General features: G+C 42.4%; 1 protein-coding gene across 1 annotated transcript; it reads right to left on the reverse strand.

Annotated features, from left to right (window-relative positions):
• Nucleotides 1–3,298: 3,298 nt before the first annotated feature.
• Nucleotides 3,299–6,283, reverse strand: LOC131675437 (uncharacterized). The gene is made up of 3 exons (XM_058954416.1): nt 5,786–6,283; nt 4,859–5,333; nt 3,299–3,465 (listed from the first exon to the last, which is right to left on the reverse strand). The coding sequence occupies exons 1-3, from the start codon at nt 6,281–6,283 to the stop codon at nt 3,299–3,301; spliced, it is 1,140 nt and encodes a 379-aa protein (XP_058810399.1).
• Nucleotides 6,284–26,583: the final 20,300 nt, after the last annotated feature.

Raw genomic sequence — 26,583 nt, forward strand, 5'->3', positions numbered from 1 at the left:
AAATGAGCAGTACCTTTGCAGTAAATATATATCACAGAAGAGAGCTATATGACAGAAGAGAACTTCATGTAAATATTCTCTACAAATCTCATACGTAAGAATTTTTGGCACTTCACATTTCTCGTTGTAGGTTGAATACCCATTTTAACTATTATTTATGGTGGCTCCTATTATAGATCCTCTTCTTTTAACATCACTTTCAATTTCTATAGCTCTTTTTGAAACATCTCTCACTGTCTAAATCGTCGGCTCCCTCCAGCACGCCGTCGCTGCCATCGCACCTCGAAAACAAAGAAATAATTAATGAGAGTGTGCTCAATCAGCGCACACTTTCAGCTTGGCAAGGCGCACGGGGATTAGTGACAGCTCGAAGGGGAGCAACGGCCGTTGCCGTGATTCTTCGTTACAGCCGCCCCGAAGAAACTGATCCTTGCACCAGGATCGGGGAATGTTCCCCCGCTCTCACCGTCCAGGCGCCTTACGTGAACTGGGAGGACACTAAAAAAACGAAAATAATGAATAGTGCTAAAATACCATGTCACAAATTAATCACTCATGTAACCGGGATAACACTACTCTACTGTAACGTTTGATTCTATCTCGCGTTATCAAATAAATAGTTCGGACTCTTATTATTGTAGTTGTAGTCGCGTTTCCGAGAGTAGCAAGAAGTTGACATGCATAGATTCTATGAGAAATGAAATTTCAAAATTCATGAAATAGCAAAACACAATATTCGCTGTTTCGATGAATCGTTTTGAAATATAATTGAGTATAGTTGCATCTATCGGGCAGAAGCTCGACAGCGCCGCAACAAATGCTCGATTCTATTTCTTAGTAATGAATGATTTTATAGAGAGGAGATATATAAGACTACTTTTTCTCATAAGAGAGGTAGTCTTATGAGTTGAGCGCTTAGGTATCGTAAGGAAAGGAATTAGCAGGCTAACCACTAAATAATGAAATTAGTCTCAGGAAACACAGTCCGACAAGATTTTTGTACAAGCAAACCATACATGGTTCCCCGAAGAATTTTTGGTGCTGAAACCGAATCCGGCCTCAGAATTTCTCCAACACGTCAGAATTTTGAGATATCCTAACCTAAAAGTACGAAAATAGCGATTTTTGCCTATATTTGAGGTTATGTAGCACTACGACATTCTCTATACACAAAAGACTATAAACGACATCTTAAAGTAGCAGCCTAGTCCTTTCAAATGCCGTTTTTTCTTTGAGATATTGTATTTTAAAGTTTTTCGATTTCATAGATATTGTACCTCTTAGAACATACTCGTACAGCTTTGAAAGCTGTACGAGTATGTTAACCTACAGGTTAACCTACCTTTAACCTAAATTATATCATTCCCACAAATCCTTACAACCCTTAAAAACCACCCCTGTGAACCCTCAAACAGGCTAACCTACCTACGATAAATCTGGGTAGAGCGAGTTTAATCGACTGCTTTTCTATGAGGAACCTAAGATCTCAACCACAGATAGGCTTATCTGTTTTCTCCTTGACGTACTCTATCTCCAGATACCCTTACAACCCTCATAAACCGCCCTACCAACCCCCAAGCAAACTACCCACCGAACCCTTGGTAGAGCGAGTTTAATCAACTACTTTTCTGTAAAAAATGAATATCTCATTGACATTGTCTCTGATATACCCCTCCTCAGGTAGGGGTGGTTTATAAGGGCTGTAAGGGTTCGTGGGGATGACGTAATTTAGATTGAAATTGGGTTAGCCTGTCCATGGTATATATCTTAATTTTGTTGTAGAACAATAATTAATTGAAGACGCTTGACACAAAATTTGACGTTGAAACGTTCAAAGCTATACTCGTATGTTCTGAAAGGTACAATATTGATGAATGAAAAACTTTGAAATTTAATATCTCAAAGAAAAAATAAGCAAACTGAGCAAACTCAACGGCATTTAAAAGGACTAGACTGCTTCATTAATATGTCGTATGTAGTTTTTTGCGTGTAGATAATGTCGTGGTGCTACATAACCTCAAATATAGGTAAAAATCGCTATTTTCACAGTTTTAGATTAAGATATCTCAAAATCCTGACGTGCTGGAGCAATTCTGAAGTCGGATTTGGTTTCAGCGCCAAAAATTCTTTGGGAAAATATATATGGTTTGCTTGTGCAAAAAATTAAGGTATTTTTGTAGGACTGTGAAATGGCTGAGTCTTTATTTCGAATCAATGCTCGCGCAGCTAAGCAAGGTAGGATAATGAATCCTCTTGCCGCAGTGACGATCGAATTTATAATGGCGAAATCGGCTCCTTTCTAAGCTTGGTAGCTCCTACAACGCTAATTTTGGAATTGATATAAACTTTGTACATATTTTGTCGCAAAATGGCTCGATCGAAATTGAAATTTGATGATTTAAAAAATTAAGTGTGAAATAACGAATTTTATTACATAAATCGTTTTCGAGGAAAAATCGTCTTTTAAAGTTATAAGTGATATAATTTTGATAATCAAATAACACAAAATTTACTATAAATTTACGGAAAATATTTGCATAAAAAATCGCTTGTGATTAGTGGAACATTATTCAAAATAAAAACGATTAATTTAACTATCGAATTTTGAATATTAATTAAAAAAAGAATTTGCAAATTTCTTCTTTAGCCATTTAAAAATCAGCAAATTGGTAACAATCATTATCATTAATTTTACATATTATGTACAATCGAATCGCTGTCTAACAACGCAATTTTAATTGTTTAAATAAATTATAAATTTTTTATTTATTGATAACTCAGTGAAAAATTAGTTACCAAAGTGTCAAATTCTTGCTTCTCTGTTTCAATACGTTACGAACGCAATTGCATATTCGAATTAGCAATATAATTATTTGTTGCAAAATAACTAACACTATTAACTTGTAAATTAAATTAAACTAACAAATACATATTTAATGACTACAATAACATGAAATTCAAGATCAGCGCATCAAAATTGACTAAAAAATGCTTTTGTTCATTTGAAAAAACTTTGCAATTGTCGATTTTGCATTGTAAACAATAAATTTTCCACGCTCGTAACGTCACGCTCCTTATATAGTCTTGTTTTCGTCGAATTGCCCTAACACATTTACATATATGTGAGAAGAGCGCCTTCTCTCAATTATCGCTTTTGTTTGGTTTTCTCGTCCACGACGGGTTGCTATTTTGCAGTAGGAAAAGGGAGAAATCAGACTGGACCGTTATACTACTGTCAGTTCAAATCAGGTGAACTTACAATCTTTCACACAATTTTTCTAAATTCTCCATGTCCAACTTACTCTCTTCTCCAGCAGCTCTTTTGCAACTCTATCGCAGCCTTCTCAATCACAGGTCCAATAACAGCCTCATACCTTTTATAGAAATCCATAGAAACACCTGGCAAATCCAAACAGCTCAATAGTTTGTTCAATTTAGTACAACCCATACCAGAATATATTGTGCCTAAATATAAAATAACATAAATTTAGAATAGCTTATTATATGAATTAACTGTAGTTATAATGTATAAAGACATATCCAAAACAGCTGATAGATTGATATCTGAGTATATTGAATTGTTTATCTTAATTTTTTTGCCAATGTGCACTACATTTTGTACACCACATTTCAAACAAGCAACTTTCAAAATACAGAAAAGTACTTCACGAGTTTCGCTTCTTATATTTGCATAACTCAAAGTTTCTTTACATTGAAAGCAATTCAAATTTGTGCCTATTTCTTTGAGGTTAACCACGCGGCATCCTTCGCACGTATTGTTTTCCACCTTTTTTATTTTCTTCTCTCGTTTCTCTGCTTTAGTTAGAGTCATTGTTTTTAAACATTTTGCTCTACTTTCAAGTACTTTTACCTACGTTAATCTGCCGTTTTTGAGTCTAGGCCTGCCACTCATTTTTACGTATTGAATAGTAATTGGAATAAACGTAGAAAGATTCTGTATCAACGATCGCATGTGTATGTATTACCTATTTGTGATGTTGCCACATCTATATTTTCACGCGCGCAGAGTAGTATTCGTGCACATGGATAGACAATTGGTTTGTGTGTGTGAACATTCACCAACAGTAGAACGGACTGTAACTCGCAGTACAGTCTTTGACTCATACTTTTGAAGAGTATTGTAACACGACAACCTCCTTAATTCCGTTATGTGCACGCGATCTACCTGTTTCTTGCTATCCGTCATCAGAATATATAATTCCAGGGATAGCACCTCTAGCATCTTGTACGGCCCGATGTACGAGGGATCTAGCTTCACGTTCCTACCCTTTGCCGCGTTAGAGAGGGTGTGCGACCTCCGCCATACCATATCGCTCTCCCAGAATTGGGCAGACCGACGGCTGCGATCATAATACCCTTTATGTTTATCTTGCGTCTGATCAATGTGCTTAAGCACTAGGCTCCGCAGTACGTTCAAGCGTTTCATTCAGTCCGCCCACTCCCCAGGAGAAAGGCGGACGAACGGTCCCCGTTTTTCCACCTCTCTTCGTAGGCTCTTAGCCGGGCGCGGTTCTCTACCAAAATTCAGAAACACAAGCGATACCCTCGTAGTCGACTGTAAAGCCGTATTCATCGTATGCCGAAACTCGTGCAGGTGTTTGACCCAATCGCGGTGATCATGATCCACGAAAATCGAGATCATGGTCTTTAACGTTCTGATCACTCGCTCACAGAAATCAGCCTGTTGGTGGTAGGGTGGGCAAAGCACGTGTTCGATTCCGTATTTCTTGAGAATACCTCTGAATTCGGTAGTTCTTACCGCTGTCGCTTACCACATACTCGGGGACCTCCCACCTGAAAAGAATTAACTCTTCAAGGGCATTCCCCAAGGTTTTACCGGTAGCGACCGTTAGTGGCTTGAACTCCACCCATTTGGTGAACAGGTCCTGGAATACCACCAGGTATTTATACCGATTGTTACTACGGGGTAACTCGATTACGTCCGTGGCAATGACTGCCCACGAACGCTCAACCACTCGCGTACTCATTAAACCCTTCGGTACATCCTGTTCACCTTTATAAGGCTGGTATAGTTGGCATGACTGCACAAACTTCTGCACATTATACCACATACCCGGCCAGAAATACTCGCGAGCGATGCGATCATACGTCTTTTTACGACCAAGATGTCCCGCAGACGGTTTGCAATGAGCATCTCGCATGACACGTGATCGACGCTCCTCTGGTACGACAAGCCGCCAGCACTGCTCCTTATAAGTCACCGAGTCCAGGAGTTTATTGGTACCATACTTGTACAGCATTCCATTCTCGACTTTCCAATTCCGGAACTTCTGTGGCCTCGACTCCACATCCTTCAGCCGTTAAAGATACCACGAGTCGCCGATGTTCTCGAATGCTGCAATGTCCTCCTGGATCCCGATCCCACGAGATGATGCATTAGGGACATGGTGAAATGCCCTTTTACGATACACCAGCTTGAAGTTCCATTGCTGTAGCTCAAGGATCTAACGGGCAAGTCGCCCCGTAGGATCTTTCTTTTTTTTTAACCAAGTCAGAGGCGTATGAATCGGTGACTGCAGTAAAATGCGCGCCCTTAATGTACGGTCTGAACTTGTGAATGCCGAACAGCAAACCGAGACATTCGAGCTCCGACACTGTGTAATTTCTGTCGTGCTCATTCAGTGTGCGACTCACGTAACACACTGAGTGATCGTACCCCTCTTCATCATTTTGCATCAGACAAGCTCCGATAAGACGACGCATCGCAGTATACATAGAACATCCGGGTAAAGTCCGGACTCACCAGCACTGGGACCTCAGTCAACGCTTGCTTCAGCGAGTCGAACGCTTGTTGTTGTTCGAAGTCCCAGCACCATACCTCGTTGTTGTGCAGCAGCTTCGTTAGGAGCACTTTTACATGTAACTCGTGTTCGACAAACCTAGAGTACCATCCACACATCCCCAGGAACTGACGCAGCTGTTTGATGTTCCACGGAGCCGGAAAGTCTAGAACGGGTTTCACACGATCGAGGTCTGACCGCAACCCGTTCTCGTCGAGAAGATACCCCAAGAACGTCGCGATAGAACAGCCAAGCTCGCTCTTCTCGACGTTAATCTTCAGACCCGCCTGGACCATGCGCCCTAACGCTTTCACGAGCCACACCAAGTGATCCTCGAACGTTTCTGTAACTATAATCATGTCGTCGAGGTACTTGAATACGTGTGGCTCGAAATCTGGTCCATACAGCGCGTCCATCAAGTGCATAAAGGTTGCAGGGGCATTAACCAACTCGAAGATCATCCGGTTACATTCACAAAGACCACAACCTGGCACCCCGAACGCCGTATATTTCTTGCTATTTTCTTACAAGGGCACTTGAAGATAGGCACTCTATAAGTCGATCTTAGAAATGTACCGGGCCCCTCGCAACCTATCGAGTATCACATCTACCCCCGGCATCGGATAAGCGTTGATGCGAGTGGTTTTGTTCATCAGTCGCAGGTCAATGCACAAACGGTAACTCCCGTCATGCTTGGATCAACTCCTTTTTGTACCAGTCCTTAATCTCCTGGCGAATAAACTCTGTGACCTGCGGGAAGTACCTGCGCATGGGCGTCTTGATCGGCCTACCACCTTGTATATCAATAATGTGCTCGATCAAGTCCGTCTGCGCAGGTAACTCCTTCGGCACCACTCGCCGTACCAGCGCCTCAATCTGTAGTCGTTGGAGCTCCTGTAATGCCGAAAGTCCTCCCACTTCCGCAGTCAAATTCAGATTTTTCGGCCAATCGGAAAAGTATATGCAGTCTCCCACTCTTTGCGCAAAGTAGTATCACATTTTCCGACCTTCGACACTCCATGCGTCCTCCTTGGCATCCATTCGAAAACCAAACGCACGGATAAAGTCCTGTCCGAGAAACATGTCGTACTGCAATTCCTGCTCACATGCGTATGCCTCGATTGACCGGACCACTGTGTCGATCTCGATTACCAGCCGCAGCTTCCCCAGCTAACCGATGTACCCGAAAAACCGTTCACAGCACCAGGGATTTTCTGGACTCGAGCTCGAAAGTCTTGCGTGATTCAGCGGCCCACAACCGATACCTGTGCCTCCGTGTCGAACAGAGCACCATACGGCTTACCGCCGATGAGCAATATGAGAAGTGCACGGTTTTCCACTACAACGTCCATCATAGGATTCTCACCATCAGATGCAGCCAAGCAATCAGTCGTGATCTCCACTACCACCGCCCCACCGGAACCGACGAAGCTTCCAGCTCCTTCGTCGCGTTCCTACCATTTGGAGTACGTGTTGCATTCGCTGGTATCCTAGAGAAACCTATGACTTCACCCGATCGCTCATCTGACTAGCCCGACGCCTCAGACGCTTGGGAAACCCGCTACGAGAACTTACCTGCAGACACTGCCTCACACGGCTGGCGCCAATGGCTCCCCTGTCCATCACGCATTTCCTGGCGTCCCTCACCGTCAGCCACCTACCAACGACTCTCAAGACGCTTTTAGAGCTCTATCCAGTATTCTCCGTCCGTCTCCGTTCCTCCCGCTTCCTGAACTCCTACCGTTAGTTCATCGTGCCCGAGCCCTGCAGCCTACTGCGAGCTACCACAGAGAGCTTTGAGCCTCATTCCCCGCAGACCGGTTTTCCGCCAGCCTAAGGATCGGCTCGCAGTTCGCACAGGTACGGAATGTACAGTTCGGCGTTTGGCAGTTCTGACGCGATTTCCTCGACTGACTCAGAGGACAACCCGGAGCATAGTGTTCTGGTTGATGACACCAGACACAAATTGAGCTTCCCTGCGCCTGATTAGTTTAGCCTCGGTCAGAACTAGGCATTTCGAGATCCTATGGCCCTCTCCATTGCAGCCTTAGCACCTCCCCTGAAAATTAGCCCGCTCATGCCCGGTCCTTAGACTTTGCTGGCCCCTCGCAATCTGCCCTGGCGCCTGCAACGATGGGGCAGCACGCAGATTTTCACCTGCGCCTCCGGCATTTCTCTGGGTCTTAGGGTTGGAGTTTTGCTGCAGTGTAGGCTGCATTGAACTGCTCGCCACACACTGCTGCCCCCCCCCCCCCCCGAGTCGCTACCAGATGAACGTCCGGTCGTGACAGCACCGGAGGTTTTCCGTTCTTCTTTTTCTTCTTGGCTTTAGACTTTTCTGCCACGGGCACTTCTACCTGAGCAGCCACGGCATTGGCTGCCACGTGGGCCTTCTTACCCTTTCTCCGATAAGCGGCGTCCTCAACTGGCAGGTTATCTTTAGCAGAAGGAGGGTGCCACCTCCTTTTGTATTCACGGTGCTTCTCCAGCTTCTTACCGTAATACTCTAGATCATGCAGAGTGTACGGTGCACACTCTCGAAAAAACGTTCCGTACTCAGGGTTGAGGCCCGCTTTTACCAAACGAACCTGCTTCCTTTCCGAGGGAGGAGGCCTCATCCTCCTGACGACACTCTCGAACGCAATCAGGTAGTTTCCGATGGATTCATCCTGGATCTGCGTCCGACGAGCCAACACGTCGTATAACTCCTCCCTCGATAGAGCTCGGCAGTAGTAACGACGAAAAACCATACTCGTTGTTGTAATGGAGTTCTGATGGAAATCCTCGTTACCTCGAATTCCGTCGACTTAGTAACCATAAGATATGAATATTTAAAAAGTAACATATATCGAATGATTTCCAATGCTTTTTCAATAATCCAATCATTATTGTCATGTGTTTTTTATTTCATTAGTGAACAATATATTAAATAAACTTGCGGTCTATGTCCCTACCTTGTTAATAATTAATGTGTTAGCTTAAAAGTAAGTTGTTCAAATAAATTTATATTAATAATTTCGAAAAGTAAAAAAATGTGCAATTAAGTTAGGAGAACGTACAGTTTTTTGGTAGCTTTAATCTCGTTAATAATTTTGCTGGTGTGACGAGACCAAGCGTGGCGCTTGTTCTTGTCAGAATTTTCCCCAATTCTCCCTCTCTCTCGGCAAGGCATGGTGACCAGTGTTGGGCGCATTTAAGAATGCGCCTAATGCATGGTCTTTGCTTCAGCCGACGAAGATTGCCGAGCGAGGCCGAGCAGGCCTAAAGCTGTTACGCTGACGACAGTATAGAGGTGTTACAAAGAGAGGAAGAGATAGTTGGAGGCGTGCGTGCCCTAGGTAAGATTAGGCAGGCGCGCGTCGTGAACCAATTAGCGCATTGGTCGCGCTCAGCCTAATAAGTAGGTCAAGCGGGGAGAAAAAAAGAAAGACGAAGAAGCTGTAGATTGCGGAAGAGAAAAACGAGCGACACAGACGGTAGTAAGTCGAGAACAGAGTCGGAAGGTTTTCCGAGTCGATCAGAGTAAGACGGTAGACGGCCAGCGGTGAAGAAGTCAAAGTGCAGCTGAGGACAGAGGGGCTAGCCGAACGCACATACCGCCAAGGGCCGAAGAAAACCGAGGGAACAGAGGACGACTTTTTCCGGCATCTGCTCGGGACGCTACTTGGAGGAGCCGGCAGGAGTTGCCCAGCGACGACCAGCAACATCGTGCGCAGGGCACAGCCAGGCCTCCCGTTCCAACATCAAAGGTCAAGTCACGCAAGTTAATCTTTCTCTCTCTCTCTCTCTTCAACGACGGCACTGTGCGTAATTTTAAATATTAGGTGGGTAGCAAGACATGCAGACGCCGGCTACCTGCCCTAATTACTGTCGGCGTTATAAATCGCGCAAAGAGAACTCGTCCAGGCGATCCCTCGCCGCGCGACTTTCTCTTTTAGCTAAGTAGCCTAAGTCGGTTTGTCACCAAGGCGGTCATCTGTCGGGCGACGCGCGTTGTGTTTCGTATAGATTTCTAAGCGCGATTAGTTAGTTAACTTGTTCTCTTTTGTAATAGGTGTTAAGAACATTGTTGTGTTTATTAGGTTAAGAATTTGTAAAAGCTGATTTTTAAGAGTTTATTTTATAGTGCGGTTTATTATTATGCGGTTATTCATGTACGGTTTGAAATATAAGTGTAAATTGATTTTGAGTTGATTAGAATTAGATTTGTTTGAATGCGAATTTGTGTTTTGTATATAATTTCCTAACCACCTTCATTTATTTGCCTTCTTCCCCTTCCCGCCTCAATTACTATGTTACGTCTCGTGCATCAACTACGAATAGCTAATGAATGAGACGTTCCAATATGTTGACTAGTGGTTGGATATGTCTCACTTATAATAAATGTATGTGGAAATGTATGTCTGATAATTGTACTACCTTGATATTCGTAGCTTTTAATTGTTGATAAAATGTAGCAGGCTCTAACTGTTTGTTGAATTGTATGAGTGTAGCAGGCTCTAACTGCTTGTTGAATTGAATAAATGTATCAGGCTCTAACTGCTTGTTGAATTGAATACTTGCACGATATTACTTTGTAACAGTCGCGAGTTTATTAAGTAAAATGATCACCAATTGTCGGACCGGTGTGTACGGAGTTGAGTCTTACAGGTACTTATTGACTGACTGACGGACTACTGATCAACTGCCGAGAGTAATTTGTTCATTGCTTTTTATATCTTTTATAGCTCTTTTCAGGTCAGTATTGCGATATTGAGTGACATTTTGTTTTCGCTGATTATAAATTCTTGCGTTTTGGTGACTTAGTTTCGGAGTGTGTTTCGACAGCTTTTTGCTGTCGTGTGAATAGTTTAGCAGTTTTGAATGTGCATATGTTACAAAAAGGATGCGTCGTAAGGCTTAATTTCGGAGAGTCATTTACCTCGTGTTTAGTTAGCTTTTTGCTGACGTGCGAATAGTTTAGTAGCTTTGAATTTCGCGAATGTGCATTTTATAAAAAGGATGCGTCGTAAGACGTAACAGCTATAAGCGAGTGCGCCTCACTTGCCCACCTAAAAAAAATGGTTAACGAACGAGCTTTCGTTACATTGGTATTTTTTTTCTCTATCTGGCATACTTTCTAGGAGTTTCATCGATTGGTCTCTATTGTAATAGTCCTATCTATGAGCTAGTTTATTATTTCACTGAATCACTGCAACCCGCTAAACTCATCAATCTGTTTACATCAATTAGTATATTAAACGGCGCCACCTCACCTATTATTTGATTGTCTTAGTACAAGAGTCTAATTTCATGACAATATAAGGAGCGTGATGTTTTAAACTTATAGATATGGATATAATAGTTTTTGTTATTTGAATATAATATGTTAATTAAAAGTAATTTTGATGAAACAAAACATTTTTTATATAGATTTTAGTGCATAGATTTAGATTATAATAATTCTAATTGCGTTTAATTATTAAATAATCTTGAATTTTAATATGAAAAGTTAATTTGTTTATTACATTATACATATTAATTATTAGAAAAATGCGAATATTCTAAATTCATAATGAATATCTTAAAAATATGAGTAAGAATTCATTACATTAATAACAGTTTAATTATAATTTATTTGAACATTAAGTTGTATATAGAACGAAAGCGTTAATTTTATACATAATAATGATAGCTTTATAATTTATAAATCTTAAATAATTAATCTAGTAATTACATAATAAGATTATACAAAAAACCGTTACAAATATGAAAATTGGTTATAATTCAAATGTTATTAACTAATTTGAGTATTTCTTTTTAGAAGTTACTTCTATAATTAATAAACTATAAAGTTATGCAATAGTTTAATATTGTTATATTGTTAATATTGTAATATTACATTAATTTACTCTATTAGTTAATAAATTTTGACGATACTATTTTTGATAATTGTAAATTATACTAAAACGACCAATAACTAATTTTGTAAAGTTTACATGTTTTAAAACTTTAGTATTAATGTTGATTTACTTGTAAATTTAGAAAATTCATTTCTCAAAATTTGCGAATACTTCTTGAACATTCGAAAACTTCTCGAAGAGAAATCTCCTGCAAAAATAGGCGTGAAAATCTATGTATAAATACGCTAATTATTGCCCAGGCTGGCATTCACTCCAAGCCTTGCAAAGTGAACGCATGAGATTGAATAAACTTGGCTAATACCTAAGTTCTTTCTCTTATTGTGATTAACTAAGCAAATCCTCTCCTTTACTATAATTCATGCTCGACTTATAGAACGTTTCGCGCTATAAGAAACTTGCGCTGAATTATATCCTGTATAAGAAAAACTTTAGCTCTGCTTATAGGACGATTCGCACCATAAGAAACTAGGACAAAGTATGATTTCCCTTCAAATCTAACGCATATAATCATACATCTTCATTTATTACTTCATTTCAAAGTTAATATTTAGAAGCATTTTTTCAAATTGAAACAAATTCTTACTCATTAACACGATAAACCACGAGAGTACGAACAATAATATAAATAAAAGGTGATACGAACATCACACTATCCATAATATTTTCATAATTCAATGATAAAGTACGTATAAACGGAGATACAGCGATTACACCTTCGCGAAAGTATGGAACAAGTCGAAGTTTAGGCCGCGATGTTTCAATAGATTCTTTTTTAACATTTCTTATTCTGAAAGAATACATTGATAAAATCGTAGACTTGTTTATTTTTTGCTTTTGGCAGGATGTTCTGTGATAACTATTCAAACTTATCTTCTCAAAGAAGAGAATTGTGTATTCTCGCCCGATTTACATAATTTTATTTAAAGAAATATCAAAAGTCCCGATGATGTCTCTATAGAAATAGCAACCAATGTACAAAAGAATGTCAACAGTAATTTTGATACTGTACTGTATGTTTGTACTTTACTAGAACATGTTTTTTAATCAATTTGTTTAATATTATACAGAAGAGGAGGTTGCATTAATTTCGGAACCTCACAATGACAAGAACAAATTGATTTCGGAACCTCACAATGACAAGAACAAATTGTAGGCTATATACTTTTGTATAATGAATGCGCAATATCGTAATCAATTATTTAAGGGGGGTAAGAGAGGCGCTCGTAACAGTCTAAGGAGAGAAAAGAGGATAGGTCGATAAATAATTTCACACAACCGTCTTATTATAAAGTAAAATCTTATTACCAACTATCGAAACCCAATAAACGAACGTGTTAAATCTAATTATGAAGAACAGTGTGACAGGGCTATAGCGATGCTCGCTGGCCCTGTGTGCGGCACTCTCCTCGCATGAACGCAGCGACCAAGTGTACGCTATATAGCGACTACATACTTGTGTCGTTGCAGGATCTGGAGGGAGGAGCGCGACGATCGGCGAGGTGTCGCCGTGAGTGCGAGTGAGAGCGAGAAGAGCGAGATAGAGAGAGAGAGAGCGATTTTGACTGATTTTTGACGGCGACAGAAGTGGGAGCGCGGCGGCGCGAGGCTTGGAAAATTAAGAGAGAAGAAGGGCAGTTAGGCGCGAGCTCTCAAGTAATTAGGGCCGCCTAAGGAGAGACTGGACGAGAGGACATTTTCGGCCAGAGAGGAACGACTGCCGGGAGTGCGACTGCCATTTGCCGGGAGAGCCAGAAGGTCCAAGCCGAGCCCGGACACGCAGCGACCATTCGCCGTCCCCGGGGCAAAGGCCGTGCTGCGGCCTCTCCTGCAGCAGTCCCAGTCATCGCCAGGGCGCCGCTTCCAGCGGGCCTGCGCTTTCGCCGGCGTCGTCTCTCTGCCGACGGACCGCCGGCATCCGGTGGGTCGAAAGCCTGTTTATCTCTCTCGCGCCAGCTCTCGCTCGATTACGGACATTAGCGTATTTCGATTTATCGCGCACGCTGAGCGATCTCGCTCGCGTGATCTCGCGAACTTTTGTCGTGGAAAGGCTGAGCGAGCGCGCTCGCCGCGGCGAAGTTAATCTTGTAGCGATATTTGTGAAAAGGCGTCAATAAATGAGATCGCCATATGTAATATCATTGAATTAGAGTGTCCGTTTCTTTGTGTCAACCTTCCCCAGCCAGCGCGAACTTCGGCCTGTGAAAGTCAGCGCCGGCTTTCTTTACCGAGATAGAACCCAGAAAAATTAGTAGAGACCAGCCCATGGCGCACGGAGGCTGACCACTCTTGCAACAGAAACAAACATACTAACGATTTACAAACGACAATACCATTGATAGGAATAAATTATATGTGAATTGCCCGGCGAATGAACGCTTTGGCAGCCCACTACCTATCTTTCGCACTTAGACTATCGAGTCGCTACTCGAGTAGCAAAGAAAACTCAGGTAGTCGGCTGGTAAACGCTTTGCTAACGAGCGTTACTAGATTTAAAACTAGTTCGGTCGTAAATCTGCTATGACGGGAGTGAATTTAAAAGAAAAAGAAAATGAAAATCTGACTTTTTTTCCACCGGTTGATAGATGAAATAGGCGGATGGGCGATAACTACTTGATGATAGTTCTTTCTTTTATCGGAGATGAATCGAGCACTACCCATGAGAGAGAGTGGGTGAGACCGTGACCTCTGTAGTTCGCTACATTATTACTCATGTGATCCAATTTGTAGCGTCTTTATCACTGTCTTCCACAGATAGAATTTCTTGTTACTTTTACGTTTTCCAAACGCTTATCTAAATTTATTTTTTCTGTTTTCGCGGATATTGTAACTGGTTTTCCTGTTTGACTGCGTTTTTCTCCTTTGACTAAGTTATATTATGTGTATATTGTTATTATAGCATGTTAATTTAAGTTGCAAGTTTAATCTTTTTCGCGTCTTGCTGCCGTTTTATTGTTGCAGTCTTCATTTATTTCTGCGCCATCGGATTTTTCGGGTTAGGTTTTGATATGTTCTCTGCGTAGAAAAATTTCTATTTGTATGATTTTTACTCGATTGATTTCGCAGTTGTCGCTTTTTCTCGACCTATCCAGTTTTTGCTGTCAATCGGATGATCAACATCCTTTTTTATCGGCACTAAATTTGCGTACGAAATTTAAACGAGCAAATTCCAATAGTTTCGGCATCGATTCTTGCCCCCTTCATCGTAATTACAGTTTGTCTCTCCAATTCCGACACCTCGGAAGCTACACCCTTTGCCAAAAATCGCTCATATCGGAAATCTCTCGACAAGTAACTTAAAAACTAAATATTTCGCTTTTCTTTCTCCATATCCAATTTTACAATTACTCCTATAAATACACAACATCTTCAGATTTACTATCTGCATTTTAACAAATCTTTGCCTATAAATTGAATATCTACAATTTTATTATCGGTATTTTTATTTTACAATTTTAACATCAATATATATCTTAATACACTTAAACTCCTACTATTACCACATTCTCTTATTACATGTATTTCGCCGACCTTATCTTGCGTTTTACTTTGTGTCTACCCTATTGATAGTTTCCGCAGACTCAACCAAGGTTTCTTTATCAAGCGACTATTTGTCTTTTTCTATTTTTACTGTACCTAGTTGTGCTATACCTTGAAGTCCATTATATTTATTTCGTCCTCCTTCACGGTATTCTGTAGACAATTTAAATTAATCGGTCTCCCACCCCGCTGATTCTTGTGTCATGTTTCTTATATCATATACAATGAGAATTAAATTGATTCAAAATCGCGAATGATAAACTTTTTGAGAAAAACAAATAAAAGCGTTTTTTATCAAAAAAAATGTAAAGTATCATTTTACGGATTCAAATTAATTAAAAAAAACATGCTTACAATAACAAATGTAGGCGCATATTCATATAGATATGTACATCGTACACATATTTACGCATACACACACAGATATATATATATATACATGCGAAGATGAAAATACAATAATAAATAGAAACCATTATAACAAGTTATAAATCTATTAACTTTGATTATATTTACGATCAATGTATATTCAGTGCCGCTCACGCACTTTTACCCCCCCACGGGCAAAATCAGTCTAACTTCAAAGTTTTATATCTCTGGTAGAAATTAACGTACAGAGACGCGCGTGGGTGCGTTTGAAAGGTCTTTCGGAGAGCTTTCAAATGATATGACTCACGGTTGCCATCGATTGTTTTTTTAAATTTTGCAACAATTATGCAAAATTGAAAATTCTGAAATTTTTTTATTATTTTTGACAATTAGCCAATTTTGGAAAAAAAATCGTACGAAAATTTGAAGTACACCATTTTTTACCTATTACCAAACCCTATCTGAATCACTCATCAAAAATTTATTTTCGTCAAATATGACGCGCGCACGGGCATTTTTTCCTGGAAGTGACAGTTTCTTTCAACATTTTTTATCTCCGTCAAATTGTAACAATCGAAAAAAATTTATAGGACAAAAAATGTTTGTTGTTTCACGTAGAATACTGCAATAATTTTTTTTTTGGTTTTTCGAAAAATTTTTTTTTTCGGTTTAAATTATTTTTCAAGGTCGAAAAAAAAAAGATTTTTTTTTTTATGTAATTTACGATACTTGTTATGTAGTATTATTGAATTTGTGGTTTCTCATCTTTTTAGGGTACCGACTGTGAGAAAAAAAAATTGAAAAAAACCGAAAAAAAAAAATTTTTGGAAAAACCAAAAAAAAAATTATTGCAGTATTCTACGTGAAACAACAAACATTTTTTCTCCTATAAATTTTTTTCGATTGTTACAATTTGACGGAGATAAAAAATGTTGAAAAAAACTGTCACTTCCAGGAAAAAATGCCCGTGCGCGCGTCATATTTGACGAAAATAAATTTTTGATGAGTGATTCAGATAGGGCTTGGTAATAACTAAAAAATGGTGTACTTCAAATTTTCGTACGATTTTTTTCCAAAATTGGCTAATTGTCAAAAATAATAAAAAAATTTCAGAATTTTCAATTTTGCATAATTGTTGCAAAATTTAAAAAAACAATCGATGGCAACCGTGAGTCATATCATTTGAAAGCTCTCCGAAAGACCTTTCAAACGCACCCACGCGCGTCTCTGTACGTTAATTTCTACCAGAGATATAAAACTTTGAAGTTAGACTGATTTTGCCCGTGGGGGGGTAAAAGTGCGTGAGCGGCACTGTACATTATTCTTACATGTAACAACTATATAACAATGGAAGAGTACTTTCACAAATGACGAGCATTGAATTGCCGAAAGTAGATAAGCAATGTATGTTCTGAGACACAAAGGAGCCGACAAAAGATGCCGCCAATGTATAAGGATACGTGTATGTTCTGGGACACAAAGGAGCCGCCCGATGAAGGTGTGAAGGTAGTGACACCTTTTAATTTATGGTCAGATCCCATGGTGAGTGTCTAAAAGGCATTTGATGTACCTTTGACACCTTCCGCGTGCCAGTGGGCCCCATGCTGAGTGTTAAGGGGCATTTGATGTTGGTTTGACACCTCGCGCGCGCCGCCAATGTATAAGAGATATGTGTATGTTCTGGGACACAAAGAAGCCGCCCGATGAAGGTGTCGCGATAGTGACACCTTTTAATCACAATAAGGTGAGACCCCATGCTAAGTGTTGCATTTGATGTTCATCGACACCTCCCGCGTGCCAGTGGGCCCTTCGAGGGGGCCAGTCTCCCCCCCCTCCTTCGATAGTAGGACGCTTCACCCACCCACCCACCCACCCACCCACAGAGGTTGTTAAGGTAGGATGCTGTAGAAGTCGGTAGGGTGTTTGGTAAACTATATGCTTATGCTGGCTGAGTGTGGACCCTCGGAGAGAGGGTAGCGTCTCTAGCTTGCTAGGCGCGTACGCCGTATAGTGCGGATGCTGTTTTCACTCTCTCTCTCTCTCTCTCTATCCCTCTCTCTCGCTCTCCTTCAATAGTAGGGCGCTTCACCCACCCACCCACCCACCCACAGAGTTTGTTAAGGTAGGATGCTGTAGAAGTCGGTAGGGTGTTTGGTAAACTATATGCTTATGCTGGCTGAGTGTGGACGCTCGAAGAGGGGGTAGCGTCTCTAGCTTGCTAGGCGCGTACGCCGTATAGTGCGGATGCTGTTCTCTCTCTCTCTCTCTCTCTCTCTCTCTATCCCTCTCTCTCGCTCTCCTTCGATAGTAGGGCGCTATGGGGCCGCTTCGACAGAGTGAGACCCCATGCTGAGTGTCTAAAAGGCATTTGATGTACCTTTGACACCTCCCGCTGAGTACCTAAAAGGTAATCGATGTAGCTTATGCATTGAAGATGCGCCGCCAATGCATAAGGTATATGCGTATGTCCTGAGACAGAAGCCAGTGGGCCCTTCGACAGTGCCCCCCCCATTCACCCACACTCCCACCCACCTACAGAGGTTGTTAAGGTCGGTTGCTGTAGAAGTCGTTGCTAAGAGTCTAAAGCATAACCGATGTTCCTTTTTAAATGAAGATGCGTTCTAGCAGCGTGCACTATCCTTTTTCAGGGCCACACATATAATTTAGGAAACTTTCGACCACCCACACCAGCTTGCACTTTCTCCAATAACGCTTTACCTCATGCTGAGGGTTAAAACGCATTTGATGTTCCTTTTTCAATGAAGATGCGATCGAAAGTATGTACGCAGCAGGTGATTGGAGATAGAGTAATCTTAATGACGTCTGTTAGTCATTTTATTGTTTTTTTTTGCCTTAGAGATAAGGTTTTTGAGTTAGCCTTGTTTAGTTGCGTTAACATCCTCCATCATACCCTTGTACCTTTTTTTCTTTTGAAGTTATCTTATATCTTAATTACGAATCGCTTACTGAGCAACTAAAACTAAATTTATTACCTCTTCCGTTTAAAAACAAAACTTTCACTATTTTTGAATGGAGCTTCCAGAGTAGGAAACTTTTGGGAGGAACGAAATAAAAACGTCTTCATTTTCAGAAAATCTTTCATTAGTAGACTAGGTCTCCAAGAGAAGACTTCTTAAAAAGCGAGTAAATTTAAGTGATTAAAAAAGTGCATCATGAATTCATTGGAAATTATTCGAACATTAAATGCTATGATCGTATTCATGGCGAATGTAAGTAAAAAAAAAAGCAATCTTTATATTAATGTTATAATTTAATTTATATATCTTTTTTTAGACTCCTCCAAACCTGCTGGCGGGCATTCCGACAGGAACATTTTATCATCTATTATTAGCAATTTTATCAGTCGTAAGTAATTTTATTATATATTTATTTTCAATTATTATGGTCTTATATATTGTATTTTTCAGCTTCATTCAATCATGGTTGATCCTGCTCAAAAACTGAGGATTGGCCAGCTGCTGCAGGGAGTGATCGAGGTAAGAAATTTTACTTTTTATAATTTGCTTCCTATAAATATATAAATATATAAATATTTGTTTGTTTTTAGTTGCAGCAGATATTGGAGTTTTCTGAGCGCTCGGCAAGACAGCGGGCTGATGCCCAAAGAGCCGCTCTTCAAAGGGCTGCAGCCGAAAAAGCTGCAGTCGAAAGGGCTGCAGTCAAGAAAGCTGTAGCCGAAAAAGCTGCAGTCGAAAGGGCTGCAGCCGAAAAAGCTGCAGCTGAAAGGGCTGCAGTCAAGAAAGTTGCAGCCGAACAGGCTGCAATCGAAAAGTCTGCAGCTGAAAAGCCTGCAGCCGAAAAGTCTGCAACCGAAAAGGTGATGGTGGAAACAGCGAGGAAAAGAAGAAATCCCTTTGCGTCGTTACCCCCCAAAAAAAAATTTTTTAAGGTATAATTTTTTTTATTAATCATATCATTAATTATAAAATTAACATTTTAAAAATTATTATTTTTTTTTTCAGATAAACGATGTTGCTCGAGAGTCCTTATGTAGTATTGAAAATACCCTTACAAGGGTAAAGTCTACTGCCGCTGACATCACCACCACCACTACTACCGCCGCCACTACCACCAATGCCTTAACCATCACCACCACTGCTGCCACCGTCATCGCCGCCACCACTACTACCACCGCCACCACCACCACTACCACTGCCACCAACAAGCGTAAAATAAAAATGAAAAACATAGAAACTGTAAATATAATATATCCCGGAATGGTTCGAAGGCCAACACAACCTTCCAAACCATACGGGACCGGATCCATTTCAGATCGGGCAGGCCTACGGCAATGATATCTCCGATTGACTCGGCTGTGGAGTATGTTATTCTACATCAAAAATAAGCCGACACGTATTTTTTTTTTTTTTTATTAGACCTCTACATCATTTTTTACGAGCATTTTAAAAAAGTGGTTAAAAAATAAATTTTCTAAAAATCAAATATTAAAATTTAAAAAAATGCTCTATATTTTCTAATTTTTTTACTTAATATGTTATTTATAGCTTATTTTACTGTATTTCTTATACTCTTTCGAATGCGCCATGCAGAATAAAAAAATATTGAAAATTGGCGGGAAAAACCCAATTTTTCGAAAAAATTTCAAACTCAATTTTCTCCAAAAAGCCATCGTTTTTTTTTTTCAAATTTTTATGATAGATAAGCATTACAAGACCTTTAAATTGGTATAGGAGTGATCGCGTACTTTTACGTTTTAGTGATAAAATATCGATTTTTCGTTTTTATTTGCCCAAAACATTGATAATTATAGTTTTAACATGTGAAACGTGTTTATATACATATATATATATATAGATATTTATATATACATCCATATATACATATACAAGAATTGTACGTTTGATAGTAGTCTTGCGATTTTGATAGAATTACATTCCTTCTTCTATAAATAGCTTATAAATATACACGTGCTCGCATTGCTGATAGCACATAGTTCAGTTTCTATCAGTCGGAAATTGTGTACACACAGAGAAGCATGCATGCTTTCTAGGTATATATTATATATTAAAGCAAGTGTACGTTATAACAAAAATCACTTTAGATCATAACTGAGTGTTTTATTTCTGTGTTTATAATTATGACTCCACATAGTACTGTGACGGTAAACGTCAAATTAGCGCTGACTATTTAGCTTAATTGCTGCCTGTGACGGCAGCACCTGCCGGGGGGACAAAATAGGTAACGAAGGAATTCGGCACGCGAGCAGACGGAACGCGCGCGACAGAATTTGAACCAGTGAAGCTTAGACCATCCTAGTGTCCGCCCGCTTTTCGTTATTGTCATCGCCAATTCACGTGTCCTCATCAGCTACAACACATCGAAACAGCAATTATCCAGTCATCCGAGATTACGGCTGCCAAGGTGTCATCCAGCTACTAGCTTGAGGACGGGACGAGTGTGTGTGAATGAGGTTTCGCCATCGAGGGCGAAACCATTGTGTGCGCGCATTCGCGATCCGCGAGCAGAACAATAAAAACAATAAACAACTGTTCCGTGCTGTGCGAGTTACCGCTGTTTTTCTCCGATCGCCTGTAAACATAAGGTAAGCTGGCCAGCTTAATTTCACGATCGCGATCATACGAATAATAATTTGATTCTAACATTCGATGCGTGCATGTAACGGCTCTAATAACAAAGAGCAGCGAGCGTACCGGCAAAGCGTGTTGTCGACGAGCGAGCGTTCATGTAAACAAACGCGCGGGCCGACCTTTTGTGAATTTTGAGGAATAATAAAGGATACCATTCATATTACTAACAAGTGTTTTTCGATCCGCTTTTACCTCATAGCTTCTACTCACTCATTTTTGTATAGGTTATTAATAATTATTGGTTGACTGACGCATACTTTCTCGTGCTCTCCCGGATAAGTAGTGAGCATTGACAATTACGCGTGTCCTTTTAATATAATCGCGCGAATATAATAATTAAACGGTTTTACCCCGTTACATGGCGCCCAACGTTAAAGAACCTACGGTGTTTCTGATTGTTCAAAACACCAGTTCTTAATATTAACCTTGCGCTCGGTCAACCAGCGACTCAGGTGGCAGTCAAGTGTTGTTGTGCGCACTCGACACCGAAGGCCACACTAGTAAACAAAGCCTGTTAGCTAGCTTGCGAAGGCCCGCCGCGGCGAAAAATTGTAAATATTAACTGTGAACGCGTGCGAGTGCGACCGAAAGATTCTGTAACGTAAACACCAACGAATTTTGAAAGTTGCCGTAAATAATATTATACCCGTCGGCCCGGGGAAAACTAACACCGGCAATTTTCAAACAAAATTAATTTAATTGAATAATTTTATTTGACATTATATTGTCGTAACGTAAAAGTGTTTTTTTAATATTATTAAAAGCGGTTATTGGTGATTACGCGCAACGCTCGTTACAATATTTTGAATACTAACTCACACAACCGTACTAACAAACAGTTAGTGCGTCTGATAGGTAGGATAATTATATTGCGTACTAACGAGCGAAGAATCTTTCGGCAAATAATTCGTAAAACGCCGTCGATCAAGCCCAGTGTTGGCCAATAAAATTTTATTATTTTTTTTCATTCGGCATACGAATTTTAATACAACACTTGCACGCGCGCATCACATCTGTAATTTTACATAGAATTTAACCGCAAGTAACCTAATAACGAATCATGGACCACATTCAGAATGAAATACAAAATTGGGTATTGACGCTCCAGGAGGAGGAAGTCGAAGAATACCTCGAGCACCTGGAGCTCAAAACAAGCGGAACCAAGCTCTCGAGAGCTGCACGACTACAAAGCTGATTACTCGGTGACTATTCCGCAGCAGACTTCGCGGAAACCGACAACCAGAACAGCAGTTCAGCCAAAAGACCCGCCCTACGCTCGGAGCTAATAGTATCCATATGCCAGGAACACACAGCATCCGAGCAAGAAGGAGAACATCCGCTAGCCCAATTACTACAGAGTGCGGACGTAATATCGCGAGTTCAGAAAACCGCGATAAACATCGCGAACGCCCTGGACAGCGAAGAAAACACAAACAGTAAGAAGAAAATTACTATAACGGCTGACGATGGCAGCCAATTCAAACTCCCGGCGGCATTCGCAGTGATGATTCAAGACCTCATTTTCCGGTCCAGGGAACATGAGAGGAAATGGGAGGTACAAGACTCAAGGAACTCGAACACGTCTGACCTAACCCAAATAATGCAACAAATCGTCCAGACCAACATCAAGGTGCAGGAACAAATGGACAACCTGTCAACCAGGATTAAGGAACTGGAAAATGCCGTACACAAAATTATGCGGCAAGACGAGTCGAACAGTTCCAATGAGGAACCGCAACCGGAAAACACGCGTAGGAGCGTCGCATTCCAGGACACATTCACATGCCACGACGACGCAAGGCTACCCCAGAGCACTCCAGCCGGACCCAGACTGAGGCCCACGGGGGCCACCGGCAGGACTCCCCGCCGAACGCCCCCTTTCGGAGAGGGTGGACAGCATCAACTCGGTGGAGTTGATACTGAAGTGAACAACCACCCGCCGAGTATGTGGCCATCCCAACAGACGTCAAACCCGTGGTCGACAACAAGGGACGTCGGCCGCATCGTCCGGGGATGGAAACTCAGGTTCTCCGGAGAAGGCAACGCGAGTATTGACACCTTCTTATCAAGGTTGGACAACTCAAGGAGCAGCGCTGGAATTACGGGAGACGAGATGCTCATGGCCGTATCCGAACTACTCACCGGTCCTGCCCTCGTCTGGTTCGAAGCAATGCGCAACGAATGGTTCTCCTACGTGGATTTCGAGGCAGACGCCAGAGCATGGTTTGGGACCAGCAGGCAACAGCAGCAGCGTCTGACCAAAGAAGTTCAAGGCCGATACCAGGGCCCAGACGAACCCGCGAATGTATACATCGCGTACATGATGGGCCTAATGAGTCGACTGAACCCAAAAATGTCACACGAGAGCCAGCTGGACCTACTACATGCCAACCTCCTCCCCAAAATCCAGAGCCAAATACGGAGATCAGAAGTGGACTCCGTACGGACCCTGAACGACCTGGCCACGACGGCCCAGAATAATTTGCACCAGCGAAGGACGGAGCGGACGATACCAGACCCTCAGTCGACTTTGTATCCTGAGATGGCATATCACCCCCGCACCGACGCGAGCAAGGGTCGTAAAGGGAAAGTGGCATCAATGTCTGGCGACAAACCGGAAGTCAGTGATAGATTGGAACGCATGGAAAAGGTACTCGAAAAGGTGACGCACCAGGTCGTCTACACACCGACGCCCCCGGGGGCGGCACCTAATCCGAGTCTGGAATCCGTCGATGGTGAGAAGAAGGTTCTACCCATTGACGTATTCAACCAAATGCTGTTGTCCCTTAAGGAAATATCGGCGGAAATGAAGAATAACCGCGCCGACAAAAGCTCGACTTCCGAGAATCGAACTAAAAGGCCGGAGACTCCCCGTAAACGAGGAAGAGAGTTCTCAGGGCCGATCAAATGTGCCGAGCGCGGCCTACTGGGTTACTATAGGAAGTTCTGTCCCCAGTGCAATAAGGGAAACGAGCAAAGGAGTGGAAAGGTGGGGTTGATCCCACTCCTTCATCCAGTAACCCAAACCCCGTCAAAGAGATCTCGCAGCCTCCGCCAACACAGCCCACGCCATTAGAAGCGAGCGTGTTGGGCGTCGAGAACGAGAACTCCCTTGCTGACGCCAAAGATAAGCGTGGCGGAGGAGTGCACTTGGAGAAGAAGGGTTACGACGCTAGTAAAGCCAGAGACCCTAGCCCAGCCGAGGCGGTGACGCACGGATCGCGCACGCCCTCGGGGGCACGGGCTAAAGCAGATAAATCGTCGAAGAAGAACCCCATGGGAACTCCGATCGTCCGAACCAAAGGGGCTCGGACGACAAGTAACGTCACTCGACCACGCAAGAGCACAATGGTTAGCGATATGAGGAATAAAGAGCAAAGCTGTGGAGCCGTCGAAGCTGTTTCCCGATATTCCCCGGAACAGGAGACGCGTTGGTGGCTACCGGTGAAGATAGGGGACTTCCAAATACGGGCCCTCTATGATCCGGGAGCTTCCACCACAGCCATGGGTAGTAATGCTCTACAAATAGCGTCTGTGCTTGGCGTCAGATTGGACACCACCCACGCGGGAACAGCAGGATTACCAGACGGTCGTAAGTTAACGATCGTCGGCCACGCCATGCTACCTTTCACCGTGGGAGGGTTGACGATGCCGACGAGAGTAGCCATCCTCCCTACCCTCGTCGAAGAATGTATTTTAGGAGTGAATTTCATCAGGTTGTTCAGAGCGGTACTTGATCCAGACGATAACACGTTGCTGTTCAAGGGATCGCAGGCCAAAATGGAGCTAGAAGTAGCTAGCTTAGAGGCTGGTCCGAGATTAGCCACAATCGGACTAGCCGAGGTTACGGCTACACAACAGACCATGCTGCAGAAGACCATCAACGAGGCCCTATCCCGAGCCCCGACGGGCTTGGGATGTGCGGCAGGCATCGAGCACGAGATTCGGGTCGGTGATACGAAGCCAATTAAACAGCGTTACTACCCGGTATCGCACAAGGTCGAGCAGGAAATGCATAGACTGGTAAGGGAAATGTTAACCCAAGGGGTAATCGAACCAGCAGACAGTGGCTGGTCGAGCCCAGTGGTTATGATACGTAAGAAGGACGGTTCGTATAGGTTTTGTATTGACTTCAGAAAGGTCAACAAAGTCACTGAGCCGAATGCGTATCCCTTGCCGTTTATGCAGGATATATTAAGACGCTTGCGAAACGCGCGCTATATATCCACGCTCGACCTCAGTAGCGCGTACCATCAGATCCCGCTCAAGATCGAATCTCGGCCGATTACGGCCTTTACCGTACCCGGACTGGGACATTACCAGTTCGTACGAATGCCGTTCGGTCTCTCGTACGCCGGTGCCACCTTCCAGCGGTTGATCGATAGTGTGATCGGTCCCGAATTAGGCGAATTCGCCTTCGCCTATTTGGACGATATCATAGTGGTATCGTCCAGTTTCGAGGATCACCTACGACATCTAAAAACCGTATTGGACAGGGTGTGCGAAGCTGGCCTCTCGATCAATCGAGAGAAAAGCGTCTTCTGCAAGTCTGAAGCCAAATACCTCGGCCTGTTGATCAACCGCGAGGGGATCAGGCCAGACCCTGAAAAGGTGCGTTCTATCATGGAGTACCCACGACCAGGAAACGTGCGACAGCTGCGCACCTTCCTGGGGGTAGCTTCATGGTACCGCAGATTCTTGACCGACTTCGCCACGCACGCTCAACCGTTAACGAGGTTAACAGGAAAAAAGAGCGAATATGTGTGGGGAGAGGAACAGGAACAAGCCTTCGCCAAAATTAAGGCACTCATGATGTCCGCACCATGCCTCGGATTACCAGAACCTGATGGGCAGTACGTGCTGGAGACAGATGCTAGCGCTACCGGAATCGGGGCCGTCCTGATACAAAAAGCAGGAGACGGCGACCGAATCATAGAGTACGCTAGCAGAGTCCTTAACCCGGCTGAGCAAAACTACTCAGCTACGGAGCGCGAATGCTTGGCGGTCGTGTGGGCCATCCAAAAATTTCGCCCATACATAGAAGCGTACCCGTTCAGGGTGGTAACTGATCACAATAGCCTGAAATGGCTATACAACCTGAAGAATCCAATCGGACGTCTCGCCCGATGGGCCTTACAACTTCAAGGCCATACTTTCGAGATCGAATATCGAAAGGGGGCAGAAAATGTATTGCCCGACGCCTTATCACGCGCTTTCGAGCCCACGAGGGCAGAGGTTGGCTCAATGAACCAGCCGAAGCCAAGGGACAGCGCCTGGTACACGGATCAATTCCGACGCGTCGAGAGCCAACCAGAACAATAC

This window comes from Phymastichus coffea, unplaced genomic scaffold (genome assembly GCF_024137745.1).
Source record: "Phymastichus coffea isolate CEN01 unplaced genomic scaffold, Cenicafe_Pcof_1.1 PCOF00021, whole genome shotgun sequence".
NCBI classification, from domain to species: Eukaryota; Metazoa; Arthropoda; class Insecta; order Hymenoptera; family Eulophidae; genus Phymastichus; species Phymastichus coffea.

Bases quoted from the DNA above. Each gene is read 5' to 3' on its own strand.
- LOC131675437 (XM_058954416.1), bottom strand. From the start codon at position 6,283: ATGATCTTCGAGTTGGTTAATGCCCCTGCAACCTTTATGCACTTGATG. The intron at 5,334-5,785 runs GTGAGTCCGGAC...TAACGGCTGAAG, and splicing joins TGACTGAGGTCCCAGTGCTG to GATGTGGAGTCGAGGCCACA. The intron at 3,466-4,858 runs GTAAAACCTTGG...TTTTATATTTAG, and splicing joins GCCACTAACGGTCGCTACCG to GCACAATATATTCTGGTATG.